The 12,558-nt window shown below is 54.0% G+C and overlaps 1 protein-coding gene across 3 annotated transcripts in view; it reads right to left on the bottom strand.

The window, feature by feature from the left end:
• Nucleotides 1–311: 311 nt before the first annotated feature.
• The window catches only part of LOC112590148 (mothers against decapentaplegic homolog 7-like), a 37,578-nt gene continuing 25,331 nt past the window's right edge, over nucleotides 312–12,558 (bottom strand). For all 3 annotated transcript variants that reach the window (XM_025305939.1, XM_025305938.1, XM_025305940.1), the window contains 2 exons: nucleotides 11,186–11,236; nucleotides 312–1,794 (listed from right to left, as the gene is read on the bottom strand). In XM_025305939.1, the coding sequence (XP_025161724.1) occupies nucleotides 1,616–1,794; nucleotides 11,186–11,236 (230 nt within the window). In that variant the 3' untranslated portion in view covers nucleotides 312–1,615. The remainder of the gene's footprint in view (nucleotides 1,795–11,185; nucleotides 11,237–12,558) is intronic.

A 12,558-nucleotide genomic window follows, 5' to 3' on the forward strand; every position in this document is an offset into this window, starting at 1 on the left:
CGAGTGAGCGCGTGTACGCGCCGGGCACAGACGCAATTTGCTGCCGGCTTGGGAATGTCTGACGTCGTCAGAGCAGTGGCCTTTGCATTGGCAAAGGCAGATAGTAAAAGTAAAGGCCTCCACGTACGGGAGGAAAACTCCACCGCGACGTCGTCAACGTCGCGAACGTTCCTCGCCCGAGTCGATCGTTCGTTCTTTTCCACCGCCAGCGCTGGCGGCTACCACGACGACGGCGACGACGACGGCGACGACGATGATGATGACGACGACGACGATGACGACGACGACGGTGGGAATTCGCAATCGATCGAGCATGAACAAACGCCACACGCTCCAGGCTTGAACCCTTCCACCACGGATCAAATTATGTCTGTTCAAGGTACGATCGACGCTTTATCCATTAAAATACCTTCCGAGCGAGCCTGATAATTATAAGTAAACGAACAATCGTCTTGTAACAATGAGGTATAAAACTTCCATCGTACAAAATTTTTTTCTATCTCTCAAGACCGTGTCTCTCCATGCTGCTCGAATCGTTCGCGTCTCTGGTTTGCGTAGCGGTGAAAGAAATACCGCTGTAGTAGGCTTAATAATTACACAAGTAAACGGACAATCGCCTTGCGAGACGTCGCTCCCCGTCGTACGAATGTTTTTCAACACACATTCAAGACCCGTCGCGCGTCTCTTTTTTATTATTGTAATCGTCCGTGTTTCCAGTTTCCGTCTCGTCGCGAGAGAGAGAGAGAGAGAGAGAGAGAGAGAGAAAAGTCCCGCGACAACGGAGAATTATCGAACGACGTCGCGAGCGGAATGCAACGCGGGGAAACGAGCGTGGTCGTCGGGCAGTCGAGGGAACAGCGCGTTCGTTCGTTCGTCGCTCGCTTTCCTCGTTCTGACCGGGGCCAAAAGCGTTTCAGGCGTTCCACGAAGCAACGCGAGAGCGCGAGAGCCCGAGAGCGGCCCGAAAAACGACGAGTCCGCGATCCGCGCGGTGCGTCATGCGTGAAAACCTACGCGCGCGTCAGCCCCGTGGAACGTGCGTGCTGAGGAAATTTCTTCGGTGCGTCGCGCTGCGCCGCGCCGGCGATGCATCACTCCGGCCTTTCGAGAAAATTTCGCGGGCCGATGGGCGCGGATAAATCATTGTCGCAATCGTAATCGCGTGTCATCGAGCGCGAAATTGCCAGACCCGTCGTACTCTCCTCTCCCTCGCCGCTACTCCGATACCGGGGACGTGAATTTTTTCCTGCTCTTCTCTTTTTTTCCCTCGATACGGACAATTCCGTCGCCCAGTGGTACGAGTTCGCCCTCGTGAACTTCCGTCGCACGGATCGCCCGCCGGAAAAGAAAACCGTCGCGAAACGCAAGAAGAGATCGATCGCGGCGCGTCGATCAAGGTTACCCACGTGGACAGGAGCGTGGCGCCGTCGATCAGTGACGTAAAGCGGACGAATCTCGTGCGCGGTTGAGCGATCATTCGCGAGTCCAAGGCGAGGAGAGAGAGAACAAGCGACACGCGCGAGAGATCGTTTCGCTTTTTCCTGAAAAAGCTGGTCGATCGAAATCCGACGATCTCGACGATCCTCCGCCGCCGACGTCGTCGTCATCGTTATCATTATAAAGACCCTCGCGGGATGCTTCGTATATCTCTCGACGCAAGATCCGAGAGCATATGGGGGATACGTATAACCTTGAGGACATAGTTACCTTCTCCGTTGGTGGTAAGCGAGCCGGGAAGTGGCAGGGGCGTGCTGTTTTTGCACCGACGTTGATCCCCTTCGCTGGGCGCGCGATCTGAAAATAAACGGCAACCCCTTGAGAAGCTTTCCTCGCGCGAGGGACTATTTCTTCTTCTCTCTCTCTCTCTCCCTGCCCCTCATTTTTTCTCTTCCTGTCTCCTTTCCCGCGACACACACACACACACACACACATACACTCGCACACTCCCGTCTTCTCCCTCGCTTCTCTCTCTCTCTTTCTCCGCAAAGACGAAAGCACACATGCGTGATCGACCGTTTGCAATCGATCTGGAGTGCCCAAGGGAGACGAGAGGGGAGAAAAGGACGCGCGAGAAACGAAGCGGCAATCGCACGAGCAATATTGCAACGTAATGCATCGTCATTGCGTATATGACAAGGTTTGTTGTCGTACGCGAAAGAGGCTTCGATTTGCGCGCGGAACGCGGAGAATCTCGCGTCGCGTGCAAGACTTGCCGGCGAAAATACCGGCAGCGAAGTTCCACGTGGTGATCTTTTGCAGATGCAGTTAATTAATAAAAATAATAATAGACCGCGTCGGTGCGACTGGAGGAAGTAACGTTAATAATTACAAAAAAAAAAAAAGAAAAAGAGACCATACACATATTGTCGTGATAGACACTAGTCGCGGTGTTCTTTCTTCGCATTATCGAACGATCTAGATTTGATTCTTCTTTGCGCGCAAAGTCGCTAGCGATATTCGTCTGTGAGAGGCGCGTCGTGTCGAAAATTACAGGAATTCTCAGCGGGTGTTAATAACGCGCCTTGATACCGCGGACGCGCGAGGTCGTCGGCGGGAAGGCGAACTGAGCAACGAATTAGATGCTTCTCTCCTTCTCTCTCTCTCTCTCTCGTCTATTTATCGCAAAGAGAAAAACGATTCAACGCGGGACTTGCTACTCTTGATTCTCCAGCAGTGTCTTCGCGTCGTCGTCGCCGCGATTAACGGCGTCGACAATTCGCGAGAATTCATGATCGCTCGTCGCGGCGGGTGCGCGGCGCGGCGCGACGATAATTAAGCGCGACGATTTTCACGAGCCGAGACAGAAACGGCCAAGGTAATCGCGGACGCGTGATTCATAGTCCTCGCGAAAATTCGAGCGTTTCTCTCTCTCTCTCTCGCGCGCGCGCTCTCTCCCTCCCGCGCCGGCGGCACAAAGGAGGTGACAGAATCGTCCAAAATAATGATTCGCCCGGGACGGATAATTTATTCGCCGCGCGCCGTGGCAAAGGTCTCGTGTGTAACGGACGGGACCGACCGGCTAATTCGCGCGAAACAATGCTAATCTATCCGTTTTCCTCGTAAACGGCCCGCGAACGCCCGATTTAATGCTCACCGACGTTCGTTTTTGTTTTTCCTGAACCTCTCGTCGCAGCACTCCTTCTTGCCCTTTAATTCAGCCCACAATAGTCCTTTCAACGCGCTGAACGAAAGCCGTTTGTATCATCGCTTACAATCGCACGTAGCTTACAAAATTTACTTCGTCAGAAATGATGAAATTGCAATCGCGTGAAATTAAACGTGATAATTTCATAGTCGACGGCTGGGACTCGAGATGGTTGCGGTTTAAGGGTTAAAACCTAACCTGTTAAAATGTGTGAGATGTTTCCAAAATAGATATCTCGAAGGAGAGCGTCGCGCGAATAGCGAGGCGCTTCCATGAGAAAAGGTCTCAGGTCTCAGGACAAAAGTTGTTTTCTTTTTCTTTCGGCCTTTTCGAGGATCGATGGCACATTAATAGTTTTAGAGATAGACCATAGAAGGCCGGACCCATTCACTAAAAGAGAGGATGACGTCAGGAGAGACAAGTCGAGCGAGAGGGCGGTCGCATACCTTTTGGATTCCACAGGCTCGTTCCTGCGGGAGAAGCATTTCCTGCCGTCGCGCCCAAGAACATTAGAAAGCGATGAGGACGGGGCGAGAGCTAAGAGCGAGAGGGCTTCAAGGATCTTAGAAGACAGTCCTCTATTTTTAGGACGGAATTATTCGAAAACGCGCCGGCCGTGCCGCTCGTCGACGCAACGGGCGAACTCTCGGAGGAGACGACGACTGTCGTCTCTTCTTCCTTCTCCTCCTTTCGCCAAAACACCCATCCTGTTTCCCACGCGAGCGCCTGTCCGCACGGTTGTTACGTAAATAGAACCCGAAACTTACCCAACTCTTTCCCCTCGAGCGAATTTCTCCCGTCCCCGTCGCGACGAAATTAACTCCGATAATACCGAATCTAATAACGATGAAACGGCTGAAATGTCGGAAACGTATCGTATTATTCATCGGCGAGACATTTCTCCGGACGTCTTCTCATCTCTTTAAATTGTCTTCCATATTAATCTCTCAGTGATTCGAAACGATAAAAAAGAAAAAAAAAAAAATATTCCTCCGGACGAAATTACCTCGGCGAATTTTACGAGATTCGCGACTGCGCCTTGCGCAGACGGATCGGACTTGCGCGCTTTTCAGGATTTTCCCGAGTGGCGGAAACTCCGACGCGCAAGCCGCGGCAAACAATCGAAGAGGTGCGCGCGCGTGGACGATCGATGGCGCAAATATTTGTCCGATAAGGAACACAAGTTGACACGCGAACCCGCGGGCTTTTATTATACCCGGTGTCACATCGGTGCGGCCGATGCGACGACGCGAGCAAATACAATTTATTTACAAAGTGGCCGACGGGAGAGCTCGCAGCGCGGTTTTGGCACGCGCGTCACTCCACAAAGGGAGCGTAAATATAATTCCGCGAATTACGCGTGTCACCGTAAGCCGTTAAGTGCCGCGCGAATCTGCGAGATAGTGTCACCGCCGAGTTTGCAAAAATATATAGCCACGCGGAAGATTCGGCGGCGGCGGCGGCGGCGGCGGCGGCGGCGACGGCGACGGCGCCACCGCGCGCGCTCACCCACCAAGGTGAGCGGATTCGTGAATTATGAGCTTTAGCTTGGGAAACCGCGGCCGGAGGAGGAGGGAAGGGACGTCGCGATGATAATTTCTCTTCAGCGACGGCGACGACGACGTTAAGTATCGTTATTCGCGCAGATCCGCTGCGGCCGAAACGTTGCGCGCACATGAAAATTTCGACTCGGGTTATCACTATACGCTTCACGGAAAGTCACTTCTAAAAATACTCGCGAGTATCGATCTCGCCTTTTTCCCCCAAGATATTAACTCAAGAAAATGTTTACGACAGCACTGCGATTATACTATCTTTCGGTTGATCAAAAGATGGTATAATTTTATTTTTAGGTAAAAAGTTTTCTTTTTTCTTTTAATAAAAGAAGACTTTTGAGAGAGACCGTTTAACGCGTTTCACGCGACTGAAAGTGTCTAAGAGCCTCAGAATAACCATCGTAGATGTTCTCCGTTTTTACGTGCAAACGATGCATACATCTTGAGAAGGTAACCAATCGCGAGTTGCCGTTTCGCTAAATCGTGAGTATCGTATCACAACGTAAGTCGTTGTGAGGCTGAATGTCGTGACATTGGAGACTGACCGACGTCACACATTATAATGCGCCGTGGCGTGCTTGCGCATCGCGTCGTCGTCGTCGTCGTCGTCGTCGTCGTCGACAACGAGCAGCGGGCAAAGCTGCATCGAATTAGGATCTCGCCGGCGGATCTTCAAAAGCGTACGACGACGGCATCATCTCGTCGGGCTCCTGCGATCCGGAAATCGGCGAGCGAGCGAGCGAGCGAACGCGCTCTGTCTCTCCCTCCCTCTCCCTCTCTCTCTCTCTCTCTTTCGTTCTCTGTCGGTGCTCTCGGTCCGGTCACAACTCGCTGCCGGCGCGAGATCGGTACGGCGAAGGAGGCAGCGGAATGCGAGAGAGCCACTCCCGCTGATCGCGGCGATTCATGGCGGTCGAGCGGAGACGAGAGGAGAGCGAAAGGAGGATGGAGCGGAGAGGATGAGGGAGAAAGACGGACAGAGGGGGAGACGGAGACAGAGAAAGAGAAGAGAGAGAGAGAGAGAGAGAGAGGGAGAGATTTCATTATACGGAGTATGCAGCTCCTACCGCATAGCTCCGTCAATAACAGACTTCCCGATGAATTTCAGGTCAATCTTTTCTCTCGGCGAAGTTCGACGATAAGCCGCGATCGGTCGCGATCTCCCCGAGCCCTCGTGTATCTTTCGCGCGGCTCAGGCTACGCGACGTTTCACTCCGAGCGAAATCACCGAGTTTGTTTAGAGCTTCGTCATCGGCGGAATAAATGGAAGCTGCGTGCGCTGTGTGCTCGGACGGAAAGGTAAAATCAAACAAACCAACGCGCGCATGACGGAGAGGAGCGTGCAGGGAGACAGGAGGCCGGGCGAAACGAGGAAGAAGACAGAGGGAAGCCGAAGGGTCGTGTGTGCAAGGGCAGAAGGGACGAGGGGAGAATGCGTGCTTGGGCTTGGGCTCTCTCTCTCTCTCTCTCTCTCTTGATCAAAGTGGCCAAGGTGCTGAAAGACACACACACACACACATACAGAGAGAGAGAGAGAGAGAGAGAGAGAGAGAGAGACGAGGCGAGCGAAGCGAGAGCACGGAGCAGGGGAGAAAGGGGGCTCTCGCTAGAGAGAGAGAGAGAGAGAGAGAGAGAGAGAGAGAGAGAGAGAGAGAAAGAGAGAGAAGAGGAGAAGAAAGACCAGCGAGGAGGAGGAAGGAAGGAAAGAGGGAAGAGAGAGGGATGTATCAAGGACGCCGAAGGAGCGGGTAGGCAAGCGTATAAGAGCCAGGCGACAGGCGCCCACCGCTCCGTTCTCGGGGCCTCGTATTACCGGTGTACGTCAGCCCCACCCTTCGGCCGGCGCTAAGGGGCCCTATACGTGCCCTTAACCTCTCGCGGCGCGGCTTACGTGCGGGGACTCGCGTTCTCTCAAGGTTGTGTACGAAAGTACCGAACGGTCGCGCGCGCGCGCGCTCGCGACTCTCGACAGCGCCGCGATCTCTATTAGCGTCGTCAATTCTCTTATCGAGGACGCGCGCGCATGCGTCTGCTTTGCACGCGCGCATTTCATTCATTTCGTTACCTTCTTTCCGGCGACGAGACCGGCGGCGGCGGCGGATCGTCCCGGGAAATTCATTCAGCGACGCGGATTTTATTCCCGGCGAAGTATTACGTCGATCTTTTTTGGGATCGTTTCTTTTTTATATTCGCGTTTTGTTCGTTCCGGTCTTCAAGTCGGACGAGCGTGGACCGTTCAACCGAGCGCGAATTTTTCTCTTCGAGTCCTTCATGTGTGAATTACGCAGTGAATTTTGATCGAGATGACGAGACACGCTCTTCGGAATACGTTTGATCGCATTCCTATTCTATTTTGATTTCGTCTTTCCGCGAGACAAAAGATCGTCAGGTCACGCGTGGAAATTTATCCTTCACGCTTCTACTCGCGTCACGGCGGGACGCTACGAAAATCAGACAGCCTAGTGACGCGAATCACGGAGGGACAGAGAGAGAGAGAAAGAGAAAGAGAAAGAGAGAGAGAGAGAGAGAGAGAGAGAGAGAGAAAGATAGTAATAGAAAAAGAGAGAGGAATTAAAAACACGAGCCGCGCAGCAACGCCAGCACGCAGCTCGACGACGCTTGTCCTCGCGCGCGTTTGAAAGGGACTGTTCGTGCGGCGCGCGTTGTCCTTCGTCGTATTCGTTGAAATTTGCGCAATCGCCGGTGGGACTCCGTATCTGACACGGAGCGGACAACGCACGAATATCGAGTCATCGAGTCGCGAACACCCCGCGAGGATCCCCACAGTCGTTTCTGCTTTTTTCCGGTAATAAGGACACGCTCTTAGCGGAGACGGAAACAGGACAGCCGAAAGAAACGTCGTCTATCGATTAAAACTGCGCTCAATTCCCGCCGAGATTCGCAGGAAACATCGTCGCGGAGGGGGAAAGAGGTGGTTCTTGGAATATACCCGGCAGATAATGTTATCTATTCCATGTCTAATTGAATAATAAAGATACGCGGGATTATAAATAAATAGCAAGGAATCGGTAAAAGTGCAATTACTTGGAAGCGCTCGCGCTCGGAAAAGCGCCGAGGTGATGGCCGCGTGTTTTTCCCCGCCGGCTAATCCGCCACCCTCTTTCCCCCTCCCTCCGACTCTTTGTTTCACGATGAACGCGAGAAGGCGAGTTTCCTCGTGCGGAACCTCTCCGTCGGAACGCCCTCCAGTCAATTCGACTGAATCTCCGTTTCGCGGTACGAACGCGTCGCGCGCAGCAACAAGTGGCGGCGGCGGTGGCGGCGGCGCGGACTTTTATCTGTCGCCGCCGCCGTCGTCGTCGTCGTCGTCGTCGTCGTCGTCGTCGTCGTCGCCGCCGCCGTCGTCGTCGTCGTCGTCGTCGTCGCGCGCCTCGGCGATGGCCCAGTTTCCGCGACCGGGCGTAAATTCGCGCGGTCGAAAGACAGATTTACGGCGGAGTCACTTTGCTCCCGAGACGCACCGCGTTCGCTCCGCTTCCCTCCGCACGAGGACGAGAGGAGAGCCACACTTGGCGCGCTGCACGCCCGCGTTTCCCGATGCTCCAGCGGCTCAACGTCGTGTCGCAACGCGGCACGCGCGTAAAACAGCCGCGAGCAGCCGAGCGTTCGCGGCTGTTTGACGAACAGCAGCAGCGTGAAGAAAGCAACCGCTTTTGTCCGTGCGGTATATACTATACGCGGAGCTCACGACGCTACGTAGACGTACAATGTAGAATCGACGGCGAAAAATCGACATTGGAGAGGAAGCTCGATTCGCGAGGAAAAAAAGAGGGCCCTGCAAATTTCGAAGTCGCGCAGCCGAGCGAGACAGACGTTCGGTCGCGACCGTTTAAGCGCAAGTGCGCCAACCTCGATCGGGGCGACGACGTAGGCGGCCGGGTCCGTATTTATAACGCGCCCTGCGGATTTAATAATACCTTCAAGAACGCCGGACCTACTCTCTCGCGGCTGGATCCTCTTTATATAAATACGCGGGGAGCCGCGCGCGCGGTCCTCTCTATCGACAGGAGGTATTGACCTCGGGGCGGTACACACCGCGCGCGCGCGCGCGTACTCGGCAGTATTTCTCCGCGCCGTTGTGGGTGTGTGTGTGTGTATGTGTGTGTGTGTGTGTTGGTGCGTCCGACCGTAATCTATAGACGCGCGCGCGCGCACACACACACCACACACACACACACGCACGCACACACACACACACGCACGCACGCACGCACGCACGCATACACGTATATCACGTCGGCGAACGAACGCGCGGTTCTCCTAGCTGCAGGCGCTATTATTTCGTCATATTATGCTTGGCACACAAACGCGCCAGCGGTAACGCCGACCGGACGGAGACGCTTACGCTATCGACTATTTTTCACGAGTAACAACCGTCGAGGATGAAATAGAGAGGAAAGGAAAAGAAAGAAGAAGGACAAGACGATATAACGCAATACCCTCGCACGTCGCCGACGTCCGTTAGTCGATATCTGTAGTGTGGTTTAACCTGAGAGTACACAGCCGCGACGACGACAACCCTGACGACGTTGGACGTGTTCGCTCGCTCGGTTCGATCGCACGCAACGATATTTCGGAGGAGGACACCGGGATGAATGGGAGGAATCGGGAGAGGACGACAAGTGGTTACACTTGCGTGTAATTGCGCAACCAGCTCTCTCGTGAGAGAGAACCGCCGCCGCAGCGGTGAGATTTCTCGACGAACGAAAGAGGCGGCGGCGGCGGCGATGGCGAATCTATCGATGACCGGAGAGCCGATCCGCGCGCGCGCGCGCGCGTTCACTCGCTCGTTCGCTCGCGTCGATCCCGAGAGAACCAGTTTAGGATCGGACGCGGATGGAGAGAGAGAGAGAGAGAGAGAGAGAGAGAGAGAGAGAGAGAGAGAGAGAAAGAGAGAGAGCGAGCGAGAGGGAGAGAGAGAAAAGGGAGAAACGCAGGAGGCGGCAGTCAAAACCAGAGACGAGGAGAGCGCGCGACGGGAGAGGAGGAAGCGAGAAGGAAGAGAGGTGGACGTAGTCGGCAGAAAATATCGCCGCGAACATCTCGCTCCGGTGTCTTCCTGCGAGTTACGAAGCGCGGTTCCTCGCTGTTTTCGCTTTTCGCTTTCGCGCTTTCGATCGTCGGCCGAATTTCCGCGGAGGAGAATCACGTCGGCAGACTTGACGAGCGAGTCGCGATGTGACTTTGAGCGTCGGTCGATTGAGAAAAAAATATGCGATAAACTAGACACGAGGAAACGCCGGCTAAATGTCGGGGAACACGATCTCGCGATTTAAGAGGTCTCGCGCGACGCGGGATAATGTTTCATCCCGAGACTGCTCGCCAGCGTAAAAGGGTAAAAAGCGTGAATTTACGTCGCGCTGAATATCGATACGCTTCTCGCATCATCACGATGCTCGCGCTCGCGCTCGCGCTCGCGCGAGCGCGCGTGATCGGTCAGTCTCCAATCCGGTGGATCGATATTGGCTGGCGGTTACATTGATCAACCGCTGAAACGGCGATACCATGAAACCTATCGGCGTATCGCGATCAACAGGATCGGCTTACAGCGGCGCGTACTTGCGATCGCGAACAACCGCGCGAGCAAGTGTGTACGCTGCTGCTGTTTCTCGATTTTCGTTTCAATCGTTCGCACTCGCTCGACTTTTTCCCACCGCACCGCCGGTGGATTCCCATGAGGATACTCGCGCTCGTCAGTTTTGCAGTCGCGCTTGTCCGCGACTTTTCTCGAGCGCACCCGCTGTGTTCTCATCAAGGATGTTTGACTTGTCGATTTTGGAATCGCCCGCAAAGCGTGGCGCTAGGAGGACACACCCCGTCGTGTGTGTATCCACGCCGCGGTGTAGATTCTCACGGTGTCGCAGCAGTGAGATGCGCCGAGAGAAACGCACCGACACCTGCGATCTTGTTTATCGAGCTCTATCGATGCGCGCGAACGCGAATACCCGTCGGCGTGCTAATTCGACTCGTCAGCGACCGTATCGGAGGAAGATCGCGAATTTAATGTGAGTGTTAAGAGAAAGACGAAAAAGAAAAGAGGAAAGACGCAACGATCACCGCGATTAGCAGCAGTTTGGTCTCACCTTCTTAATCTTGTTGTGAGAATGACCTCACCATAGGGTGCGATATATTACACGTCGACTTTGTAAGCCGGGATTTCACCGGCGCGAAAAGCCGAGAAACAGAAATGGTGTCGCGCATTCTCGTCCCGGATTATCCCTAACCTTGCTTTGGGCTAGGTCGTGAGACACAACACGCGCTAGGAGAGACGAACCTCGCTGCTTGTACGGTAAACGTTTACAAGCAATAAACATGAGTTATCGCCGGCATGGTTGCACGAAGCACACGCTCGCTGCACGCGCGCGCATGCACACACCACACACACACACACACACACACACACATTCATACGTCGCAGGCACTCCTGATTACGGCGTGAAAGACGAGAAGAAGACACACTCACCTTCGGGTCTCAGTCTGTCGGTGATAAGGCAGTACGGGGGTGGCGGCGACTCTGAAATCAAAAGTGACAGTTGCTTGCATCGACACGTCAGAAATATTCAAGCGAATGAGAGAGAGAGAGAGAGAGAGCACGCTATCATTAATCTAGATGTAAGGTGCCACCTTATTTCGCGTATGCAAACAATTTTATCTCTATTTTAAGAGACTTTTTTATCTGTAATCTGTAGTACAAATCTGGTCAATTGTCAGAGGAGAAGGAGGGGGCGGCGGCGTCGTTAAACGATTTATATAACGTGTCTCCGGGCCGCCCGTATATACTACCGTTTCCGTCACTTTCAGCCGAACTTGTTCGGTGTCTGGTATCGGCCGCTCGCGGAGGAGGAGGGCATTGAGAAACGGACCCAAGGCCCCGCGGCTTTCGATTAAATCGAATTAATGGCATACGACGGCGGAGAGACGGAGCGACGTAGCGAAGTATCACGCGCGCGCGCGCGCGCGCTCGACGACGACGACGACGACGACGACGCGGTCGCCCGTTAGAGAGAAGTCCAGCTCCAAAAGCGGCGAGGGGTTCTATTATTGGCGCAGCGGCGAAACCGGTATGCCATTTTTCGTCCTTTTACGTATCGCCCTGAAAGTATAGAGGACAAACCGAGGCGCGAATATCTCAAACGTCAAGGTAACCCGACGCTTCGTACCTAAGAAAACGGAACAACGGGCCGCCGCCGTCGCCGTCGCTCGCAGCACATGGCCGAGATACGTACGTACAGGTAATTGCATCCTCGAGGAACTCGCCGTCGCGACCAAAACGAGCTCGCTACTCAATTAGCCTTTATCCGGACACTCGACTTTGCCTGAACAATATTTCTTCGCGCAAATACGAGTGTCCCGGTGAAATGAATTCCGCCGGAAAACATGCACGACGCCGATAACACAGATCGGCCACTTCATCATGTATTATCGATGTTACAATCCGAGCGTTTTACAAATCCACAAAAAAACATGTCTAAGGAACGAGGGATGGATCGTGAGTACGTCACTTCGAAGATTGGCTTTGTTCGAAGACACGTTGCTTCAGAGCATGAATACCTTTGAGTTCAAAGTCAACGAAGATCGATCGCTCTTATCGGTCCCGCTTCGTTCCCGCGAACAGTAACAAGCGCCTCACCGGATACACAACAGAGAATCATCCGGGGAAGTTATCTCCGGGCCCGAGCGCGCGGCCGGCTATTCGAAAAATAAAGAAAATACGAAATATTTGTCGAGCGGTGCGATACGACACGAAGAGTGTCGCCGGCCGCGTGCGTGAGTCGTCGCTTCTTGCAGGCAGGAGAAATCGCGCCGAAATTCCTAGACGATAACGGGCGCGACGGC

The sequence above is a fragment of the Harpegnathos saltator genome, unplaced genomic scaffold (assembly GCF_003227715.2).
Source record: "Harpegnathos saltator strain DR-91 unplaced genomic scaffold, Hsal_v8.6 scaffold726, whole genome shotgun sequence".
NCBI lineage: Eukaryota > Metazoa > Arthropoda > Insecta > Hymenoptera > Formicidae > Harpegnathos > Harpegnathos saltator.